At 33.8% G+C, this 21,689-nt stretch overlaps 1 protein-coding gene across 1 annotated transcript in view; it reads right to left on the bottom strand.

Annotated features, from left to right (window-relative positions):
* Positions 1-5,584: 5,584 nt before the first annotated feature.
* Positions 5,585-21,689, bottom strand: part of LOC119636491 (homeobox protein invected) — a 93,161-nt gene continuing 77,056 nt past the window's right edge. The window contains exons 2-4 of the mRNA XM_038031858.1: positions 9,817-9,822; positions 6,019-6,152; positions 5,585-5,896 (exon numbers count right to left, since the gene is read on the bottom strand). Of these exons, the coding sequence (XP_037887786.1) occupies positions 5,585-5,896; positions 6,019-6,152; positions 9,817-9,822 (452 nt within the window). The remainder of the gene's footprint in view (positions 5,897-6,018; positions 6,153-9,816; positions 9,823-21,689) is intronic.

The following is a 21,689-nucleotide window of genomic DNA, read 5'->3' as shown; positions in this document are numbered from 1 at the left end:
ACAACGAGTTCAGCTTGCAATAAATGTCTTATCATCTATGGAGGAAAGTCTGAAGGGAACTACTAGCTCTGCTAAATTGAAATCGCCTATAAAGAAAGCCGAACGATTGAGACAAACAGAGTAACCTCAACCGCGAAAGTTCTAAGATTTAATGGGAGATTTTTGCAACAACGAACTCAGCTTGCAATGAATGCCTTATCAGCTGTGGAGGATGTTGTGAAGGGAACCACCATTTGGGAATTACTACCAGATTTGGGCCTTGATGAATTTGGACAGATATAACAGAAGTCTAAATTTAAGTTAATCTTCAAACAAGGTAACCCCAACCTCGAAAGTTCTAAGATTTAATGGGAAATTTTTGCAACAACGAGCTCAGCTTGCAATGAATGCCTTATCAGCTATCGAGGAAGTTCTGAAGGGAATCGCAATTTGAGAATTACTACCAGAACTGGGTCTTGATGAATTTGTGCAGATAAAAGGGAAATCTAAATTTAAGTTAATCTTCAAACAAATACATGATCCCTGAAGCGGATATTATAGATGAACCCCGCGATCTTATACGGTTGGTTTTGCTTAATAATAGTCGTTGGTGTGAGGGTTAATCAGCAAAGTGAAAAATTCCTCCTTTGTTGATGCGTTAGAACTATTCTTGTATTTCAAATCTGCAAAATCAAAATATAAATTTTCTTTGAATGCTACAAAAACCCAATCGTAGATACAACAATACCTGCACATGTCTGTTGTTCGGCTGTTTTAGTCGCATGCTTCATGCAGCCTTCAAATTCTTATATTTCCTTATAACAAACAACGCACATTTCCTTAAATTTTCTATTTAAAATGCACACGCATTAACCTACGAGAACCTTAGGTGCGTTATAAGAGCGCCTACTGTTTTAAAGGCGAACAAACAGCATTTAATTTGAACCCTGATGACGTTGAGTTCAGTGACTTTTTTCAAGTCATATGTTTTATAGTTTTTTTTATTTGGTTAGCTTTCGTTTACTCTTAAGTAAATTGCGCTTTGGAAATGATATATTCGCTGGATACGATTAAATTCCAAAAAAACAAAAAAAAAAAAACTAAGAAAATTGTATTCGGTTGCAACCGAATCGTTTATACCCATCAAAGTTATCCTATAAGAGATTTGAAAAAAAACAAACATCTATAACATTGGGTGGGCATGGCTGATTTTTCCTAGTTTTTTAGAATAATTTTGTGAAATTTTATATTGTGTATATCTTGTGTACTTTATGAGCAACGAGCAAAAAACACGGAAAGTAACGGTGTTCTCAGTTTTGTGTGTATGGATGTGTAAGCATTGTAGGTATGTTCTTTGACTTTTCTGGTCTATTGTCAAACTCGAGCTTTTGCAAACACGAGCTTGTCACTGCAGTTATTACATAGTTCGGCAGACGGACAGATGGACTTACTTAGGTGTGGCCCAAACATTTATATGCTTTATTTAAAAGCTTGCTTTTGTGTTCTATAGAGAGCTTACAAAAATGAAGTTTTGAAGCTTTGTAGATTTGTCTGCTGTAGTTTATGAGTAATGAGCAAAATATCATTATGTTATTCCTTTTGAAAAACAGAAGTGTTCTCAGTGTACATGACACTGTAGGCGTGCCCTTCGACCGATTTGGATCATTTCCAATGCCAACTCGCGTGCAAGAATCTCCAGTGTTTCTGCGAAATTTGAGGTCGAGAGAGTGATTTTGCATCCAACAGACATTACAGCGGAAGGACAGACGGACACGCTTAAGCCGATTCACAATTCAATTTGGTGCTAATCTCCGGAGTCTCTAAAACTTTCTTCTATTTGTTGCAAGCATTTTCACAAAATGAATGCACCCCTCATCCGTCGCTGATGAATATAAAAAGAAAGGTTCAGAAAGCTAGGGCGAATACTGCATACCCAGCACGTAAGGTGAATACAGGGAAATTGTAGAACGCTTCATACTCTAATTGCAGTCATTTTTTGCTTTGACACTTTAGCTACAAAAAATATTCGCTACACACGTTACCGTTATTACCGATTTATTTAATTAAATTTTGCAATCTTCCTCATTAGTTTGCACAAAAGCTTACAGCCGTTTATGAACTTCGTACTCGAATAGAAACATATACGCGTAAGCTTCAGCTTTTGTTATATTAATTGATCGGACTTAAAGGATTCCAAAAACCATCGGGTTGAACGATAAGTCAATGGATTTGCATTCAAGTAATTACATCCTTTGGGTGATCCCCGATGCTACAAAGAGGGTACAAAAATTAATATACCATCATTATCCAGCGATGGATATAAAAAAAAACACAAACAATACTAAAACCGGCTTTTCTCTCTCTGTCTTCTTATTAAGAGTTAAGTAATTAATTCGATTTTTATTTCTTTTTAAATTGTATCGCCAACAAAAATCAATGTTGTTGGTGCTTTTTGTTTTTCATATAGTTGCTGTCGGTAAAGATTGCTGGCTGGCTCTCTATGTCTTCCTTATTTTTTGTTTCTTTTTCACAGCAATGTTTTGTATATGAGATGATGCTTGCAAACGCATGTAAATTCAATGGTTAATGGTAAGACCACCCACGTTGTATGTAGTTAGTGTTATGGTGTATATATTTTTTTTCTTCTTTTTTTTTTTTAATTTTTTTTCTAGTTTCTTTTGTTCAATTTGCTTTGAACTCGAGTTACGAATGCTGTAAAAAATCCATTAAATAGAGAACGAACAAGAGCAATTTTATATTATATGGCTGTGCAACAAAAACTTTTTTCCAACTTGAGTCAGTTACAACAATTTATTATAATCAAGGTTTGTTTTTTTTTTTTGTTTTTTGTTTTTTATTATTATTTATTTTTATTTATTTTTTTTTTTTTGAATATGTACTTAGAAATGAAAAGGAAGGAAATTGCAAGGAAGAGATATTAATAAAATAATCTGGCAAATGTTTAATGGACTAATCCATAGTCGGTTGAACTACAGAGAGACTTTCTTCACTTAGCGTTTAATCAAGGCGGTTATTGAAAAATGCTCAAAACGAAATGCAATCAGTTGTTTCAGCGCCATTCTCTATAATGATAATGCTTTAGCCTTGCGTTAGGTGCAATTTTGCTCTCTTGTCATTTATCAAAATTTCTTTTCTCGCATATAGTCGTCTAGCAATTTGAATCTAATTCGCAATAACTTGCTTAGTGTTTTTCTTTTTGTATTCAGATTTGTTTGCGAGGAAATTTAAAACACTTTCTCTATAACCTCTTTAACTTAGTTCTGCTTTCATTATTTGCAATCAATTAATAATGACTTTCAAACTGCAATCCAATTTTGAATAACTGTTTCCATGTATGACATTTTCTAGCTAATGACGAATGGTAACACACTTGTTTTTCCCATGAACATTTATCGCAAAAGTTAAATCATGAACCATATTTTATTTATGGTATGTTAGCCTTTAAACACTATCAACTTATTCCTTAATGCCAAGGTAGACAAAATATCAGATGCGCTACAGAAATGTAAGGTTCTGCTGTGGCACAGAAAATTTACACAACAAGGTCATGATTGGGGTTTTGATAATGTAAGAACAGGATAACATCTATTTGTATGGATGACATTAACTGCTGTACAGATTAGATTTCTTTTTTTTAATAAACTGAGCAAAAAATCCCAAAAGTGCTTTTGCAAAAATATGTACATATATATATATATATAAATATATATATAAGCATGTACATACGTATATATGTATGTGTTTTTATACACGTTTGTCATTTCTTGCCCTCTCCCTTTTGGAAATAATATTCATTCGTAATAGGACAAATTTTGAGCTCGCAAGTGCCTCTTGTTATCAGAGCAGCTAATTTGCAGAATGCGAGGAGATATCTAAAATTGTCGCATGTCTTCGCATTTCTGCACGCGTATGCATTTTTCGTATAAGATTTGTTTCAAATATCAAAATCATTCGATCATTTTTCATTAAAGTTTGCAATTTTATCACGAAAAACATTTACACCGCAACTAACTCTGAATTTTTTAATCTCGATAAGTATTCGCATATTGCAACTTCTTTGAGAGACCATCCTCTTATGTAAGGCTCATCTTTACCTTAATAACCCAGCGAGCAAGCAGAGTAATCGTTTTTGGGGCCAATTCACAACCTATAGCATTAAGGACACACCTTTGGCTTTCGAGTGATTTTTGTGCTGAAGGTGTTATCCCACTCGTTGTTTCCTTGAAACGAGGATAGAGATCTTGTTACCATAAATACAGAGCAGGAGAGATCAATGCTAACGAATTTTTTGTGATGTCAATTGGAATAACATGCGCTATCAAAAGGACGGAACTACATGCCACACAATATAAGTTGTAGGCTTGATGATGCAATAATCTCAATATCGAATAGCGGCCAAGGAGTCTGTTTGCATATGTGCTCCATCGGATTCGTTTTTGTTGAAGCCGCCGTAACCATATAAATGATATTGAGTTTAGAAATGAGTATAAATTCAAACTCAAAAAAAAAACAAATTTAGTTTACACTTTTTCTTCTTTTTTCATATCACTCTTAAGGCAATGATCTGTATAAATTTGGTCGTTTCACTTAAGGCTCATAAAATTCAAGTAATCCCAAGCCACTTATAAAGTGCATAGATTGTAATCTTGGTAAGAATCTAGGTCGATCGTAAGAATCTATTATGACTATGTTCCCGCCCCTTGTTAATCGGTATAGAAAATTCAAATCTTCAATATAATGGCCATGGTATAAATGAGTAAGACGTTGCTATAAATAGCTAGTTAGGGCTTTTCAGAATAAGGTATTATACGGGATGTGTTAAAAAAGTGGTCCTATAACGTTTTTAGTAGCGTTCGCCCTTAGGCGAAAACAGGTTAGTTTCCAATATTTGATCAAAAATTGTGCGAAAAAATATGAAGGATCGACAAGCTTGAATTGAGTCAGAAAGTGATTTTGAATAGATTCGTATTCTCGAGTCCTTCTGGCCGTTGTATAACTCCGCACGAACTGAATGCATATTTGTACCGCAGTACAGTCTAACGTATATAAACAAATTTCAAAAATTAGAAAAATTGAAAATTATTTATAATTTGTTGTAATGATCTTGGTAACACCAACATTGGGTACAAAAGCCTTGCTACATTTGAAAAGATTTTTTGTGTAAATAAATTTTCTTACCTGTAAAAGAAGAGACGGAAGAAAAACATTTCTCGATTTTTTCCATGAAAATTACATTTAATTTAATTTATCGATTTAAATTAACAATAATTAAAATAAACTTTTTTAATTAATTTTTTTTTTTTTTTTTTTTTTTGTTTTATTTTCAAATTAAATTTAACTTAAATTTACTGTACTTAACAGTTAGTAGATATAAACTAAAGGACTAGAAATTTTTCAAAAGTTTATTTTAAAGCATAACAAAGAAGCACAACAAAATAGATACGTTGCCTGAACTTTTTTTCACAAATTATCAATTATAAATAATTAATAATTTTATATTGCTTTCAATACTATTTACATTAATTGCTCAAACAATTTTTTTCGCTTTTCTTTGTTTTTTTTACAAAATTTTTTCAATAATGCCTTATGAGGTCACCGCATTCGCGCTGGTCGGCGTTAGTGAGTTCGCAACTGCTGCTGCCGCGGCTGCCTCCCTTTCACGTTCCTGCATCTCTTGTAGTTCTTCTTCTTCGCGTGTCAAAGGTACCGTCGAATGATTGTAGAGACCCTGCGCCATCAGCTGCAACGCCAATGGATTTTTCACACCACTCGATTTTTTTAGTTTGGCACGTTTATTTTGAAACCAGATTTTGATTTGAGCCTCATTTAAACCTAACTCGGAACTTAACTGCTGGCGTCGTTTTTCCGTTAGATAACGATTCTCATTGAATTCATGCTACAGTCAACGAGATTAACATTAAATTCATTGTTATACAAGACTGCAAGGAAAAATTTGCAAAAAAAACAAAAAAACAAAAAAAACAAAAAAAAAAATGAAAAGATAGAGAAATGATCTACCTTCAGTCTTGCCAGCTGTGAGCCACTGAAAGCGGTACGCGGTCGTTTATCTTCTGAGGTGGCAGTAGGCGTTTGACCTTTTTCACTCACTTGCGATATATTGTTGGTTTTCTTCGGTTTTCGTACTCTAGGACCTGCGAATTAAAATCATAGGATTGCTTTAGGTTGTTAGGACGTTGTTAGTTTAATGCTTTATATTGCGGTGTCGTATGGTATGAGAAGACGTTAAATAAACACATAAAAATTCCTTTTAGCAAATAAAACAAACATAATTGCACCACAATGACTGGCGTCCAGTAGCACTTAGTATTTTCACATTCAGTTTTCATTTACAAAATATTTTCATTTATAACAAAATACACCATCAGACGCCGCGCGCTATCATCATCGTCGTCGTCGCAGTTCAAAAAGAGAACGTAACCACCATAAATTTTGTGAAAAACCGAGTCACTCAAGATTTATGCGTACCTTAAAAAAAAAAAAAAAAAAAAAAACTCTCTCGGTAAAAAAAATAAGTATTTTCAAAAGTGGCAAAAAAAAAAAAAAAAAAAAAAAAAACAACAGACCGACAATCAACCCTTCGCTCCCCCATTAACAACCAATGATTGTTGCTGTTTTTGTTGTTGTTGTTGTTGTTTAGTAGTCGGAGAATTAACAATTAATACAAATCGTAAAAATTTGAAATTTCACGTAAATCATTTCTCTATTCGTTGCTTCTTCGATGATTGGCATAGTGAGCGAGATTAAATTAAATTTCGCTTATTCGCCAAGTCATGAAACAATAATTAAAAGACTGCTTACAAATCAATCACTGGGACTCCTTTAAGATGACTCTAGTTGTTAAGTTGTTGTTGTTATTGTTGTTTTTGTTTTCTTACTTATTGTTTTCTCACTGTCATATGAAGCATGTAAAATCACTTAAGCATTCAGTTTTGTTAACATAAAATTTCTGTCAAGTAATTTTCTACACAAATACATACATACATACATACATACCACTTAAAGTCATTAAATTAAAAATGCAATTTATTGTTGAACGTTCGGTTTTTCAAGAAAAACTATTTTGAAAACTTTCATTGTCAAGTCGAACTCCATTTGAGGTTTTGTTACGGTTGTAAGTACATACATTTCTTAACCCCAAAGACGACTAGCATCTATCTCATAAAGCATTTAAATAAAGCAATTTTGTCAGTTCCACTAACGAGCATTCTTTAGCAACAGAAACCTTATATTAGTTATGGTTTAAAATAGATTCCAGCGTGAAGTAACTTTAAAACACATGAACGGTTCCTTCCATCGCCAGGAATACGAAACTAACATTAAAATTGTCAACGACAGGCTCCTCCGGACCTTTGCCCGCAACCCACCATCACCAAGCACACTATAAATTGTTATTTTGCTCATTATTCATTTCTCTTTCAAACATTAAGCAAAATTGGCATTTCTTAGCCTTTTAGAAACCGAAATTTCTTATCATTTTCTTAAGATTTAGTGAACAGCAAGAAAAGGGCAAACCACCCCTTGTGGTAGAGAGTATATTTAATTAGTGCGGACATATGTAACACCCACGAAGAGTATAAGATGGACCCACCAATCGATTCAGGATAATTTTCTAAATCGATCTAAATCTGTCTGTCCAACTGTCCCTATGATGGCTGCTTATGTATTTTTGTGTTCAAGCTGCAGATCAGAATTTTTGCGAGATTTTGATAAAATTTGGTGTACAGATGCAATTTGACCCAAGGATGAGCGCTATTGAAAATGATTCGAATTGATTCACTTTTTCGACCACTCCCGTTATATGGAAAACAATTGCAATTTTCAAAACTTCTCGACAAAAGTGGCTAAGTAGTATTATTTCGGCATTCTAAATAGGTATCAAAACTTTGAATCAGCAAGGGAAAACTTTTAAACCCCATCTCACATAACAGTTCCTAAGGAAACTAAAGCTTTATATGGCAAAAAGGTCGAATTTACAACATTTCATGGTGAAAACTGGCTCATAATACTAAATAGATGAAGAAATTTACCTTAGCGAATTTGGATCAGCTAGGTCTATTTTTTGGAAACCACCGCATTTAAGGATTCTCATGACGCCTTACATGACAAACAGGCCTAATTGTTAATTTTTTATGATGAAAACCTATAAAGCTAATTAAATGAAACAATTAAGTGAACCTAATTTGAACCACATGGGTCTATTTCCTGGCTCCTCCCATTTAAGATATCTCACGAGTACTAAGATCTTCGGAAAAAGGCTTCATTTTTAACATTTTATAATGAAAATTAATTTATCGCAGCAAAAAAGTTAATGCTAAGGAATTTGGGTCACATAGGTCTATTTTTTTTGGGCCCCAAAATATACAGGCGCAAACTTTTATATGGAGAGAAAATCTAACCTTTCAATTGGCGGATTTTCACGGAAATTATAATTAATTTGTGTGGCAATAATGTGTGCTTTCTGATGTATTATTACCAAAACGAACGAACAACTATACTAGGCGAAGTGGTTTAGGGTATTTAATGGTCGGCGTCGCCTGACTATAATGTTCTTACTTGTTCTTCAAATAGTTTATTAATAAATTTTCTAACTTTAACTTTACTGCAAGGATATCGAGAGATAACAATTTGAGCACAATAAGGTCTTCTCACTCGAGGAGATAACAATTTAACTTCTCCTATTGCCTTCCAAACTGTTAGCCAAGATTTTGTTAAAAACACTTACAAGAAACTTAGGACGATATCATTATGCAAGTGCACGAAAATCTTTCCATCTAAATGTTTATCTTATTACTTAAAAAAGCAAATGACTGATTGAATCCTTATAAGCAAACACTTTAACTAATATATAATATCTATGATTAGTTCAAGCAATAAGAATCAGGGTAGACCAGCCATAGACTTTTCATTAACCGATAATACATTTTTGGGAAAGAATCGGCGACAACTTCCACAATCCTACGTCATCATCCTATAGGAGTGGATATCAATCTTTGTGATCGATAAATTGTCTAACATATTTAGGAAACCTAAAGAATACCTCTTGGTGAACCCAGTGAGCCCAGCTCACTTGTACTTGAATTTTAGCTGTCGCTCGTTGATATATAGCGGGTTTCTGATTAATACCATACTATGACCAATAAATTGCAATTTTTCTAGGCAAAAATGTATGGGCGGCTGACGCTCATTCTCAGATACGATCCGTACTCAGACAGTTTAAGGCAAGCATACACTTGTGCAATTAAACTTCCTGGATCCAGACAAGGTGGACGCTGATGCACAAAGATGTCTGAAGTTGAATCTTTTTTTTACATATCTTTACAATAACCCTTAGTTCGATCTGGAATGACTTGGTTCGGCTATAATTGGCTAACTTTGAATATGTGGAAAATTGGTAGAATGAAAACTTTCGTCTCAAAGCCGAACAAGAGACCGGGAAACTTATTTGCGCATCTAACACGCTTAGTTCCACTGTGCTGATGGGAGTTCGAAACTTGGCTTGACAAATTCCACACCTTTGAACAGCTTCACTACATCTCAAGTACCAAAACGAAGCCATATGTCAAAAACCATATCACCTCCTCTAAAGAAAGCCATGCCTCTCTAACACCTCAAATGTTTAGTGCCCTCAGAAAGGGGCAAACGGGAAAACACTTGTAACGTATGCACATTTGTAGCTAGTGCATGTAAAAGACGCTATATTCAATTGAAAATGATTATTAAAATTTAAATTTTTGAATACTTGCCGCATGTCTTCGTCATGTGTTCTTATAATAGAGGATAGAGTGCAATACTTACTTCTACCTGTAAAGAAAGAGAAAAAGCATTTGATTTTTTTTAAATATTCATTTGAGTAGACGAAATTAAAAACAATTTTAAATATTCTTTAAATTTAAGATAAATTTTCAGCAATCAATACATATACGAGGAAGACAATAACAATAAACTAAAATCGATTATACGTTTTATTCAGCGTAAGCTGAGAGAAAAGAAAGAACGAAAAAAAAAAAAAAAAATTGATTAAATTCCAGGACATGGCTGGCGTTTGAAAAAAATCTTTTACAAGAACAGCAAACATTACAAAGTGTCGACGGAAATGAACGTGTAAAAATGTTTATGTATTGGCTGCACGGAATGCACGTATAAATCGTTCAAAGTAGCAAAAAAAAAAAAAGCAAAAAAGAAAACTGAAAACTACAGGCTTAAACTTGGTAACTGTAGACAAGAAATAGAAGAAGAATAAGAAAAATAAGAAGAAGAAAAAGTAATAGCTATTAAGGCCGATAGGTTAGTTCAACTGCAAACTAGAAAGGAACAAGAGGGTAGGTACTAGATACACAAAACATTTTGTGTGTGTGTGTTTGTAAATTTATAAAATGATGCCATTAAATTTAAACGTTGAAAAAATGTGAACAAATCAATTTTCTGTTTAGATTGAGTTGAAAAATTAAAAGAGCATTTAAAAAATTATCCACTCGGTTGAAAACGGCGAAGCATCGAACACGTGTAAGCGCAGATAACATAAATCAGTGAGAAAGGCAGTGAAGGTTATCACCGTCTGCCAGCATACAGCAACCCATTCACACCCCATCAAAATACCTTATCAAACGTGAACAATTTCACACTTGCCGGAATTATAAAATTTCTTTTCTTTTTTTTTGTCGCTTTTACACTGCTTAGGAAACAAGTTGAGACCAGAAAAAGTAAAGCGTAGACAATCAACTCGACGCGTATTGAATAATGTGTACTTTTAAAGACACTCTTTTGAACCTGTCACCAGCATGTATTATTAGTATTTTAGTAAAATTAATAATAATAAAAAAAAAAAAAAAAGAAACAAAACGCCATACGCCATACGCTATACTTTTATAAAAGCTTCCCCTCTTTTCAAAAAGGTAGATGATGGCGTGACAAATTATAATTCCATTTAATTGTATTTATAGTCTGATAGCACACATGAAAATGCTTTTTCATTAGTATTTTTTACCCGAAAGTTTTTCTTCATTAAGTAAGAAAAAGAAATTTATACACAATTTCCTATTGTCCAGTACGTAACAACCAGAAGAGGTGAAGATAGGCGCATCTCTTCTTATGCCAAACGTTTCCGAAAATGATTTTGTATTTGAAGCTTGTCTGTCCGTCTGTCCATGTATTTTTGTGTTCAATCTACAGATCACAAGTTTTGAGATACGGTAATGAAATTTCGTATAATGATGTGTTTTGACTACCGATCGACAGTTCTTGAAAATGGTTTGAATCGGGCGACTTTTTCGACCACATAAGGACTTATCTTGAACAGTCGTTATATGAAAACAACTAAGACTTTTAAAACTTGTCGAGAAAACTTTAAATTGATATAAAAACTTTCGATCAGCTGAGGCAAATTTTGGAACGCCCCCTCATGTAAATGCCCCTATGAAAGCTGAATCTTTGAAAGGTGCCATTTGTAGTATTCCGTGGTCAAAATTAGTTTATAATAATATATCGAAATACGTGAGTTGGCCTACTTAAGTCTATATATATCATCGCATATAAGAATTCTTGGGAGATATAATTCCTTATATGCGAAAAACGCCCAACTGTTAATGTTTCATGAGGAAAATTTGTGCACGATAGGATTTTGACATGACAATTAACTAAACCAACTTTCCACCATATAAAGCCATTTCTTGGACTCTAGTCGATGTAAAATTTCTTATGAAAAACAACTTGTTTAGAAAAAGATTTAATTTTTAATGGTTTGGGACGAAAATTTTTAGCTAATTAACGATAGAGAACTTGGATTAAGTAGATCTATTTTTTAGACTTTAAAATAAGTAGGGGTTATCATGAGAAACGAGCCCTGTTTTCTAGCCTTTTATAACGGTAACTGGAAAATAATACAATTTTTAGGAAACAGGTTAGGCTTTGCTAAATTTGGATCACGCCATGTGATATTTTGCGAGTTCCTCACTAAGAGGGGTTTCACATGAAAATAAGGCGTAACTTTTGAAATATTGCCATCAAAAAGAATGAATAACTTGACTAGGCGAAGCAGTGTGAGGTATCTAACGCTCGTCCCACTCATTTTATATCTATCGCAAGTAAAAGATTATATTTACTATATATATAATGCTGTACACGATGGGTAGAACTAGGCTTTAAGCCCTCCTCATAGACGAAATGAATTACTTTAGAATTTGAAGACGAGTTAACTGAATTTTTGTTTTCCCTTTTCTTTGTATTTGACAAGTCATCTAGTTTAGGCACAGTGTTGGTTAAGAAGGGTCAAAGGGAATTACGTTCGTCTATTGAACCATCTGTGTAGACCATCGCACCATTCATAAGAAATTATTTTCATAAACACCCCCTAAATCATTTGAAAAAGTGACAAAACGTTTGACAAGCATTGTAATCAATTTAGGGAGAGAGAGCCCTTTTATAAAAAGAAATGATTGGCATTCTTTACTGGCCCGAAACATTTTCTTATAATACAAAATTTTTTTCAGTGTGGATAGCGGAGCGAGTTGGATATAAAAGTATTCGTGATTCCAACCAAAATTACCTGTTTTAAAAGGCAAGTTAATGTGAGGGGAATAGAATCCATTCTGGCATCATCAATATTTATATTATATATGCATTACCTCACTTGTGGTGCGAGGGTATATTAAGTTTGTGTGGGTGTCTCCAACTTGACTTGAGATAGACCCATTTTTCATTACACCGACCTATTCACGATCACTATCTGTGTTGTTTCAAGCGTGTCTCTCGCGTCTGTCCCTCGGCCCATCTATTCATCTTATGCTCTTGTATACAACCTGGAGGCCATACATTTTGAGTTATTTTGATCAAATTTGGTACACTGATGTACCTTGACCCAAGGACGAACGCTACGGAAAATAGTTCGGACCGGACCACTTTTTTGATGACTTCCCATAATTGGCTTTATTTTGAAAGATGACCATAGTCCACTGTAGTATTTTCATTTGTTTATAAAAATAACAATTTACCGATTAGAGCCTTTTTCACAAGTATCAAAGACTCACTTTGAGTATCAAAGATTCGTTTCACGTGGTGGACGTACCTTTCTTATTTCTTTCATTTTCCTTATTTACTTTCTTGACAATATATCTTTTACCATATTTAGAGTTTAGTATTACAGACATCTTGTTGTTGTTGTTGTTGTTGTTGTTATAACATCATCCTCCTGAACATGCACAATGTATGTTTGTACGCTTATAACTATATTAACAGCAAAAGCATGCAATTGCAACTTTACATGCATAGATGCTTACATACAAGCATACCTACAAACAAGCAAACATATTTGGTTTTGTCACCATAATCAGTTGTGTCTGCCTGACTTTATCATATTACTTTAAAGTCTGGAACATACATATTTATATATACATATAATACATTATATAAATATATATATATATAAATATTTCTTTTCATATCATGTTCATGGCTGGAGTGATGAAGTGAAAACAAAACTTAAATAGAAGCAACAACTACAATGTACGTATTGTATAAAAATAAGATGTCTTTATAACATGATCACATACGATCTTAGTTGTTAGCATCTACAATACAATACATATAATCGTATGCCCATGTATGTGTTCGTAATTTGTGTTTGGCAATTATTTATATAAGCATTTTGTTGTGTTATCGATTCACGTAATTTTCTTTCTAATTATTATGTAGACAAACTGAGTTGTTGTGAGTTAACTCGTATGTAAGTTTATTTATAAAATCGCTTTATACCGCTACCATCCTATAGCGCATTACGGTTGACGACTCATTCGACATACGGATCGAGCACAACTAATACATCAATATTGCTTCTTCTTGTTTCTAAACGTCTACTGAATATGCTTAGAGCGTTTCTATTTTCATATTCGTATCCTCCACCAAGGATATAACGTTTGACAGCAGAAGGTATTCATCGAAAGTCATATAAACTCTGTTCTCTATCAGAAAGACACTCCAAAACGATTTGAAAACGTGCGTAGGTCTGCAAGCCACTATTTTTAGGTCCCTGAAACTGACAACTGAATTTTACTAATTAGCAGGCACCGTTTACAGGGGCCAATGGTGAAGTGACTGAACAGTATTTTAAAAAAACTCAAAATTAAAAATATTTTCGTTGGAACAAATGTCATTCCAAAAATTTATGTTAATGTCTATCGGCGACATTTCGACAAAAAAAGGGTAGTCCTAATCGATCAACATGCTCACGCACAGGCATACGGAAAATATGAAATCAAAGTATATTGCGTTGCATAAGAAGGGAGATAATCTATGTTTAATGGCTGCTTAACTCTCACCTGCTGGTGGTCTGCCCTGATAAACTTTTGAAGAAGACTGACTGGCGAAGAAGAGTTTAAGGCTTCGGCTATCTATAACTTGGCGACAAGTTTTCTGGAAGAAGCTTGCCTTGAGCACTTCTTTTCTCGTAGATTATTTCTATGAATGATGTACAAACCAGTTGTTATTGTATTGTAATTGGTTACATAATATACGTTGATAATATACGTAGTAATGGTCGAAAATGTGGAGTCTGCCATGTTTGGTGTAGCACCCGACGCATATGTATCTTGAAGAAAAGTAGTCCGGTGTTGGATAGCCGGGATTGTATGGTTGGTCCGGAGGCAATGTCGTGTAAAGTGGAGCTAAGGACTAATAGACTAAATTTAAGCTCCCCGGAGGTTAGAAACTCACTTGGTATCAGTCTCTACTGTAGAGGACGTTTTTAGGAATGGAATCTTGTAGTTATGATAGGAAGTCCTGAATGCTGGGTACGGCTATTCGGGAATAGAATAATTAAAGAGGTAATGGTAGGTCTTAATATTTCCCAGAATGGGTTTATTGAGCCTTACACAATAAATATATTTGAGAGGCCCCTAGTTCATAGGGATAGGGGTCTAAGTCTCTCGAAAGCACTCGTTATGCATAATTAACCCGTATACCATCGGGTGGCGTGAAGCGTGAGGTTTTATAACTCACGTTAAACAAAAAGGAGCGTACGTCTGTATTGCATTAGATTCTGCATCGCTCTACCTCTGCACGCTTGTCGTGTGTGTCAAGTTGCACTGTAACGGGACACTGCTGTGGACTGTGTGGAGTGGCTGCGTCGTGTTAAATTACTAATCTAGAATCTTGGGGGCTAGCACACCTCTGATTCAAGGAAGTGATTTCATCTTAAGTTGCTCTCTATTGGACAATATCCGCTTTAAATATTAATGGGCAACGAACACTTAGCTGTGTGCGAAGTTAATATGTGATCTATTTGAGTGACTCTGCAGGTCATATTTGCTGGATTCGCTGAAAATCGGTCGTTATATGGGCAGAAAGCTTCGATCAAACTTGATCTATCTGATGCTACGTGAAAGTATGTATTAACCTAAGGTTAAGGACTTCAGTGCAAGAGACTTTAATTTTCATCATATAAGAGGTATTTAACTAAAGCTTGAGACGAATATTTTGACCCGGAAGCGACTCCACAGAATAAGTTGTGTAAGACGTGTAACGTCATTATCTTCACTTGTTCAGTCATTCTAAAGAGATTTGCCGTCAGACTGGGCTGAGTTCGAAATCGACAGACAGAGTTAGCGTCTAACGGGATAGTGAATATGTGCATACTGTTAAATATGTGCGAGCATATATTTTTTGTGGCATATATGACACCAACATTTCTAGACGTTACGAGTCAGGCGATATAGTTAATGAATCCATACCGTCTCCTGTTTGTTTACCTACAACTCTTATAGTTTGTCAAAAGTTTGAAGCTCAAGCTTGAGTTCAAGTTGGAATAAGCAGCCGTGAGAGGCTCATTTCTCAGAAATATACAGATATGTATCTGACAGCTTTTAATTCTTAATCTTCATGGCCTTATCTACTACGAAGTAGCTAAACTCATTTGAAAGCGAAATATTTTCTTAAAATGTTAGCACTCGGCGAGGATACTGACTACTTAAGCAATTTAAAAAAAACTTTTTTTTTTCATATATTAACTTTGATTGGTTAGCACGAGCTCTTTTCTAAATCATTTTAATTTTTTTCATAATAAACGGGTTTAGATTAAGGTGAAATTCGACTTGCATTGCGTGGATTGCTTTTTAATAAATCTAAGAAGAAGTATTGTATTAAAGAAAAAGTCGTGCAACGTTTCGTATATTTAATGTATTGTAAGAAGGATTGTTTGTTGTTTTATTTGAGTAATTTTTTTTTTAAGTTTCTTTCTTCTCTTTCCCCGCCGAGATAAAACGTTATATTGTTGAAATTTCTCACACTTACAGCACAAACACATATGCAATTTGGTTTTTTATTTACACTGTAATCTATCACATGCAATCTAGGCCGTATATTTATAATTTTTTTTTTTTTTCATTTTTCCTTTGTGGCTTGATTTTGTTCTTGCCTTTCATATAATAATCAATATAATTAGTTTGAATGCTACTTGTTGTTATGTTATTATTAAATCGTAATTTAAGATGTAAACGTAATAACCATATGATGTATAAGCAAACATATGCAATCATACTGAATGCATACACACACGTATATATATATATATATATATATATATATTCATACGTATTGACAGTGCGAAACATACATGGATAGCTTGCGTACGTAGATACGCAAATGCGAAGAAGCCTTTCGATAAACCACATCTTAATAGAGTGTAAACCGATATTTTGTTTATTGGTATAATAACAAGAAATGTGGAAAAATAATTATATATATAGATATACGTTAACTTTAATAATAATAAGTAAATCAATATATGCAGATCTAGAGATAATGCAATTATTAACACCTTCAATGACAATGAGAACTCCGTAAACTTGTTGTTTTTTTTTTTTTGTGTTTGTTTTGTTTTTTTTTTTTTTTGCGCTTTGTTTAACGTTAATTCAAGACAAAGCTTTGAAACTAAATTAAAACATAACTATTATTAGTATTTAAATTGAACAGAAAACTTTAGCGCCCGATAACCTTCAAGTCAATATAAAATAAAAATCCTTATAATATGAAAGCTAAGTAGCAAAAGCATATCTAGGTTGAGTTTAATTTTTGTATATTCCATATCTTAAGTCAATATATAAGAATCGTAAAGTTATTTTATAAAATTGAGGGCGCGTCAGTCGGATGATCTGTACATCTGTACATTTGTATTCAACTTAAGCCGGATAGCGTTAGTTAGCGACGGCAAGCTACTCCTAAGCAAGCTCTCAATAGTAGTTGGGTATCGATAAGACGGCTTAAAAGTTATATAGTTACAAATGATATCATATAGTTATGACCGATGATACTCTTCGCTAATGATAGTGCAATAATATGAAAACTTAATGTGTAGCGCATGTATGTATTAAAAGCAATTGATATAAAGTATGGAAAAGGCTCGCTTACAAGTGTTTGCGAAAATGTGCGCGAAAAATCGAAACGTATGAGATAATGAGAATATATTTTGACGCAAAAATGTTGCGATTTAAAACTAATTTAGGTAAGAAGTGAACTGAAAGGAGGCTGTTGTTATTGATATCATTTTGTGTTTATTATCTGCATTTTGTGCATTTTGTCTGTAAAATGCAGACATATATCCAATGTAAATGTCTTGCCACAAGCCATCATCACGGTGTCAATCAATGCAATGCATGTGCGATTATTCTGATTGCAATTGTCAATCATAATTTGCATTTACTTTTGACATTTGCGGTGATGCGTTGTCATTAAACGTTTAATAATACTAATGGCAAATTAAGAAGATTGTACACAATCTCACAAAGCTCAAGCGTACACATAAATGCATATAAATATATATATATAGATGTATATATATAAACGTTAAGATAAATGCACGTGTTTTCATTTTTCCTCTTCTCCATCTCATATTATTAAGAAATGTGTAGGTGTTTGAAATCGTTGATTAGCTTCTTTTTGCCCCTGTCACAAGCCAATCCATTTGTTTAAATCGAGTACTACGCACATCCATCTTTAAAATAAACGCAAAAAAAAAAAAAAAAATGAATAAAACAAAAAAAAATAAATAAAAGCATCATATGCCCCACACTCCTTGAAAACTGTCAAAGTATAAAGAAAAGAATCGAAAATTATTTATTTTCCACGTTGAACATCAAATATGATCGAATATGTTTTTTACGAAAATTTTCATCTTAATCAAAATTGTGAAAAAAAATAAACGCATAATCTGTACACGAATGCATGTATGTATGTTAATTAAGCAATAAATACTTGCGTATATGCAAATGTTATAACTTGTACGTGTATATGTAGCTTGCGTGGTAAGTTAATCGATTGCAGATAAATTTCGTATTATGAAATAAAGCATAAACACATTACAGGTAACTATGTTAAAAACAAGTCATAGAAGCTATAATCACTTTGAGAAGCGAATTTGGATAATCGTTACCTCTAGCAGTACATAGGCCAATAAATCCCGAAATAGACACTTTGTACACCGGTCGGTAATGTGGGAAGCGTAGATGTCGTTTCCAGGAGAAAATCTATTCATATTTTTTTTAACAAAAATTTTATATCATTTCGATTATTTGCAACGACATTAGTGACACTACTTTCCTTATTTTCAAAATGCAAATTTCAAACAATGATAATCTCGTGAGAAACGTTACCATTACATTTTGAACATGGATTGCAGGTATTCTTCATAAAAAATAGTCCTAAATAGTCCTTTGAGTTAAATAATTTGAAAACATTTTCTGTGGCTGATCGCTTAACAGGAAAAAAAATTTTTTTTTCCAATGATTTTATTTGAATAAACTTTGCTTCTAAAAAATCTCTCAAGTTCTTCGCTTTGCGCAGCAGACACTCTAAGAAATTTCACCACAGCAGCATAGGTTTACCTATTTTTGTTATCAATTTCTATGGCTTTGCTCCACAAAACTCATTTTGTTTATCTCTTTGGAAAACGTATTTTATAAGTAAATTTATTGCCCGTAAAATTCGCATTTACCTCGTGTACTGTAGACTGTTCTTATTAGGCAATTTTTGTAAGAAAATTTTTGAGTAAAAAAGTAACACTGTGTGTTCCTTAGAAGAGTACCGCTATCAGTAACTTTCCCTCAAAGTTTTCTATAGAGCAGAGATTTTTTAGGGAACCCTCTGGTTGTAAAAGAAATATTTATTCTTGACAAATGTTTTGTGGGATTTAGTTAGTCGTAGAACATCCTTAATAGGTATGGGTAAGAGTAAAGTCCTCATCAAAATTAAATGTAAAGGCACCAGTGGGTAAACTGTTATTATTATTATTAATTTAGCCAGAGGAATAAAGTCTACGGCTAAAGTCTTAAAGCACTAGCATCTAAGGCTATCGGCATTATTGAAAACTCTACCGCGCTTGAGATTGAAACCTACGACAATCGAGTTGCTAGTCGAGATTCTTTGCTTTTGGCCTCTCACCCGGATACGTAAAACAATTTTCTGAGTTCATTTAAACATTGGATCTATGGTGTCTATCTATCCGTCTGATATCCATCGATGTATTACTTGCAATTTGTGCAACACGTTGATGAATTTTGGTACGTAGATCTATTTAGATCCAAGGATGAACTTTATTAAACATGCATTGGCCCAAACTATTCACACTACTAATAGAGCATTTTTTGACCATAACATAAGCCTTTGCAAAACAAAACCAAGTCTAATGTTTACTTTTCTATAATAAAAATCCACCTAGAATAATCAAACTTTACATAAGTCCGCTCCAGTCAATTTGCACTAAATTGTTGCAATACTTCAGACATTCTGTATATGGGCTTCGCATTTTAACACGGTTTATTATTGTCATTATTATTATAAATTTAGCCAGAGAATAAATTCTAGGACTAAAAGTCTTATGGCACTAGCATCTAAGGCTTTCGGCTTTATTAAAAACTCTACCGCATTTGAGATTTGCCATCGGTTCGATAGTGCAGTACAATAGTGCATGCAAAGTGATCTTTCATGGACCTTTCACAGTACTTTTTCTTCTTATCTGATTAAGTCGTGAAATCTATTTTGCTCCCTTGTTAAAACTTCAACTTCAATACTGCATTCATTCGGGCTTTTGGTACGTTACATATGTGTCGAGAAATTCCAGCAAACTTCAAAAAAAAAAAAACCAAAGTGGCGAAGAGTTGCAGTTGCACTAGAGGACTCGTCAGGACCTCACATCCTGAACTGAGCATATTCATAACTAATATATATAAAATATTTTTCGCCCAAATTGTCTTAAATGTCTCCGATAATTGGTCTGAATGAGGAAATGCAGAGGGCAGCTTATATAAAAGAATTGTTTTCTTCATAAGCAAGCACAGTAAGCCATAGCCTTTAATAGGAAATTGTGCTTATATATACGTATATACAGTCAATAACAGCTATATCCCTAAATTAACGACATATATCGCTTAAAGAAATCTTCATTATTTAGGGTGTCTATGCGAAAGGCTTTCATCAAACTTTATATACATTATCTGAGGCCACATGTTATTTAAAATTTTCGTTTTTTTTTTTTTTCTTGCCTCTGTTTTTTCTTTCTCGAACGGCATCCACTTACCGTCAACAATGCTCTCGATACCTGTGTGATTGTTCAACTTTGATGTCTTAATGAGCATTCAAATATCTTTTATGAGTTACTGTTACTGTTCTACCCATACGCATTTGATGCCATGAAAAAGCTCCTTCTCCGTGTCTTTTCTTCACAAAAAAAAAAGAAATAAATCTGACCTAAGAGTTCCAATGAGCTAACTGTGTGCGTGTGCTGCTGAGCGGTTACAAAGAAGTAGAAAAAGCAGAAAGACCACCCAAATAGAAAACAGAAAGAACATATGTGTTTTAAAACTACGGTTCATGTATATGCGCACGTATATATATGGATTATAAATACAGAAACAAACATACAACACCAATAACAACAACAACAACAACAGCAGGAATGATGCGATATGACAAACCCACATGATATGTTGATCAATAACAGTTGCATTTATGGCTCTATTAGAGAGGGACTTCATTATATTTACATTATACAACACCGTTATCGGACAGACGGACGGACAGACGGACAGACGGACGGATCGGTATAGTAAAACTTACATCTTTTTTGTTCAAGATCCCTCTTACCGTTGGACGCGATCATCAGCTCATTAAGTTATAAATTTGTCGATAGACTTACAAACAAACATACCCCCAGTTAGTTGCGTGTCATTACTACTACTAAACCGTAATTATTATTATCTTCCTAAAGGTTAAGCACGCTTTGTATTAAGAAATAAAAAAAAAAAAAAGAGTTAGAGTGAGTTAGTCTTTCGTCCCTTTAGAAAAAACCAAAAATTTACGATAATGAATAAACGCAACGGTGACAACAGGTAAAATGAAATATTGAAAGACAAGTTAAGCTTGAATGAAATGAAGAGATGAAAAAGAAAAGACAAAAGCAATTTTTTAATTATTGTTGTTATTTGTATTTGCATTTGATATGCGTGTCCATTCTTAACCGAGAATAGTCAGTCTGACGTGCACACAATGTTGGAAAGTAAAAAAAAATTAACGACAACGTGTGTGGCCTTTCCGTGCGGTGCTGGTGTATGCGATTGAACGACTTTAAGAATAAACGGCTGTACGAATGGATGGATGGATGGATGGATGGATGGATGGATGGATGGATG

This window comes from Glossina fuscipes, unplaced genomic scaffold (genome assembly GCF_014805625.2).
Source record: "Glossina fuscipes isolate IAEA_lab_2018 unplaced genomic scaffold, Yale_Gfus_2 28, whole genome shotgun sequence".
NCBI lineage: Eukaryota > Metazoa > Arthropoda > Insecta > Diptera > Glossinidae > Glossina > Glossina fuscipes.
The sequence above is the reverse complement of the archived record's forward strand: the minus strand, read 5'-3'. Positions and strand labels throughout refer to the sequence as shown.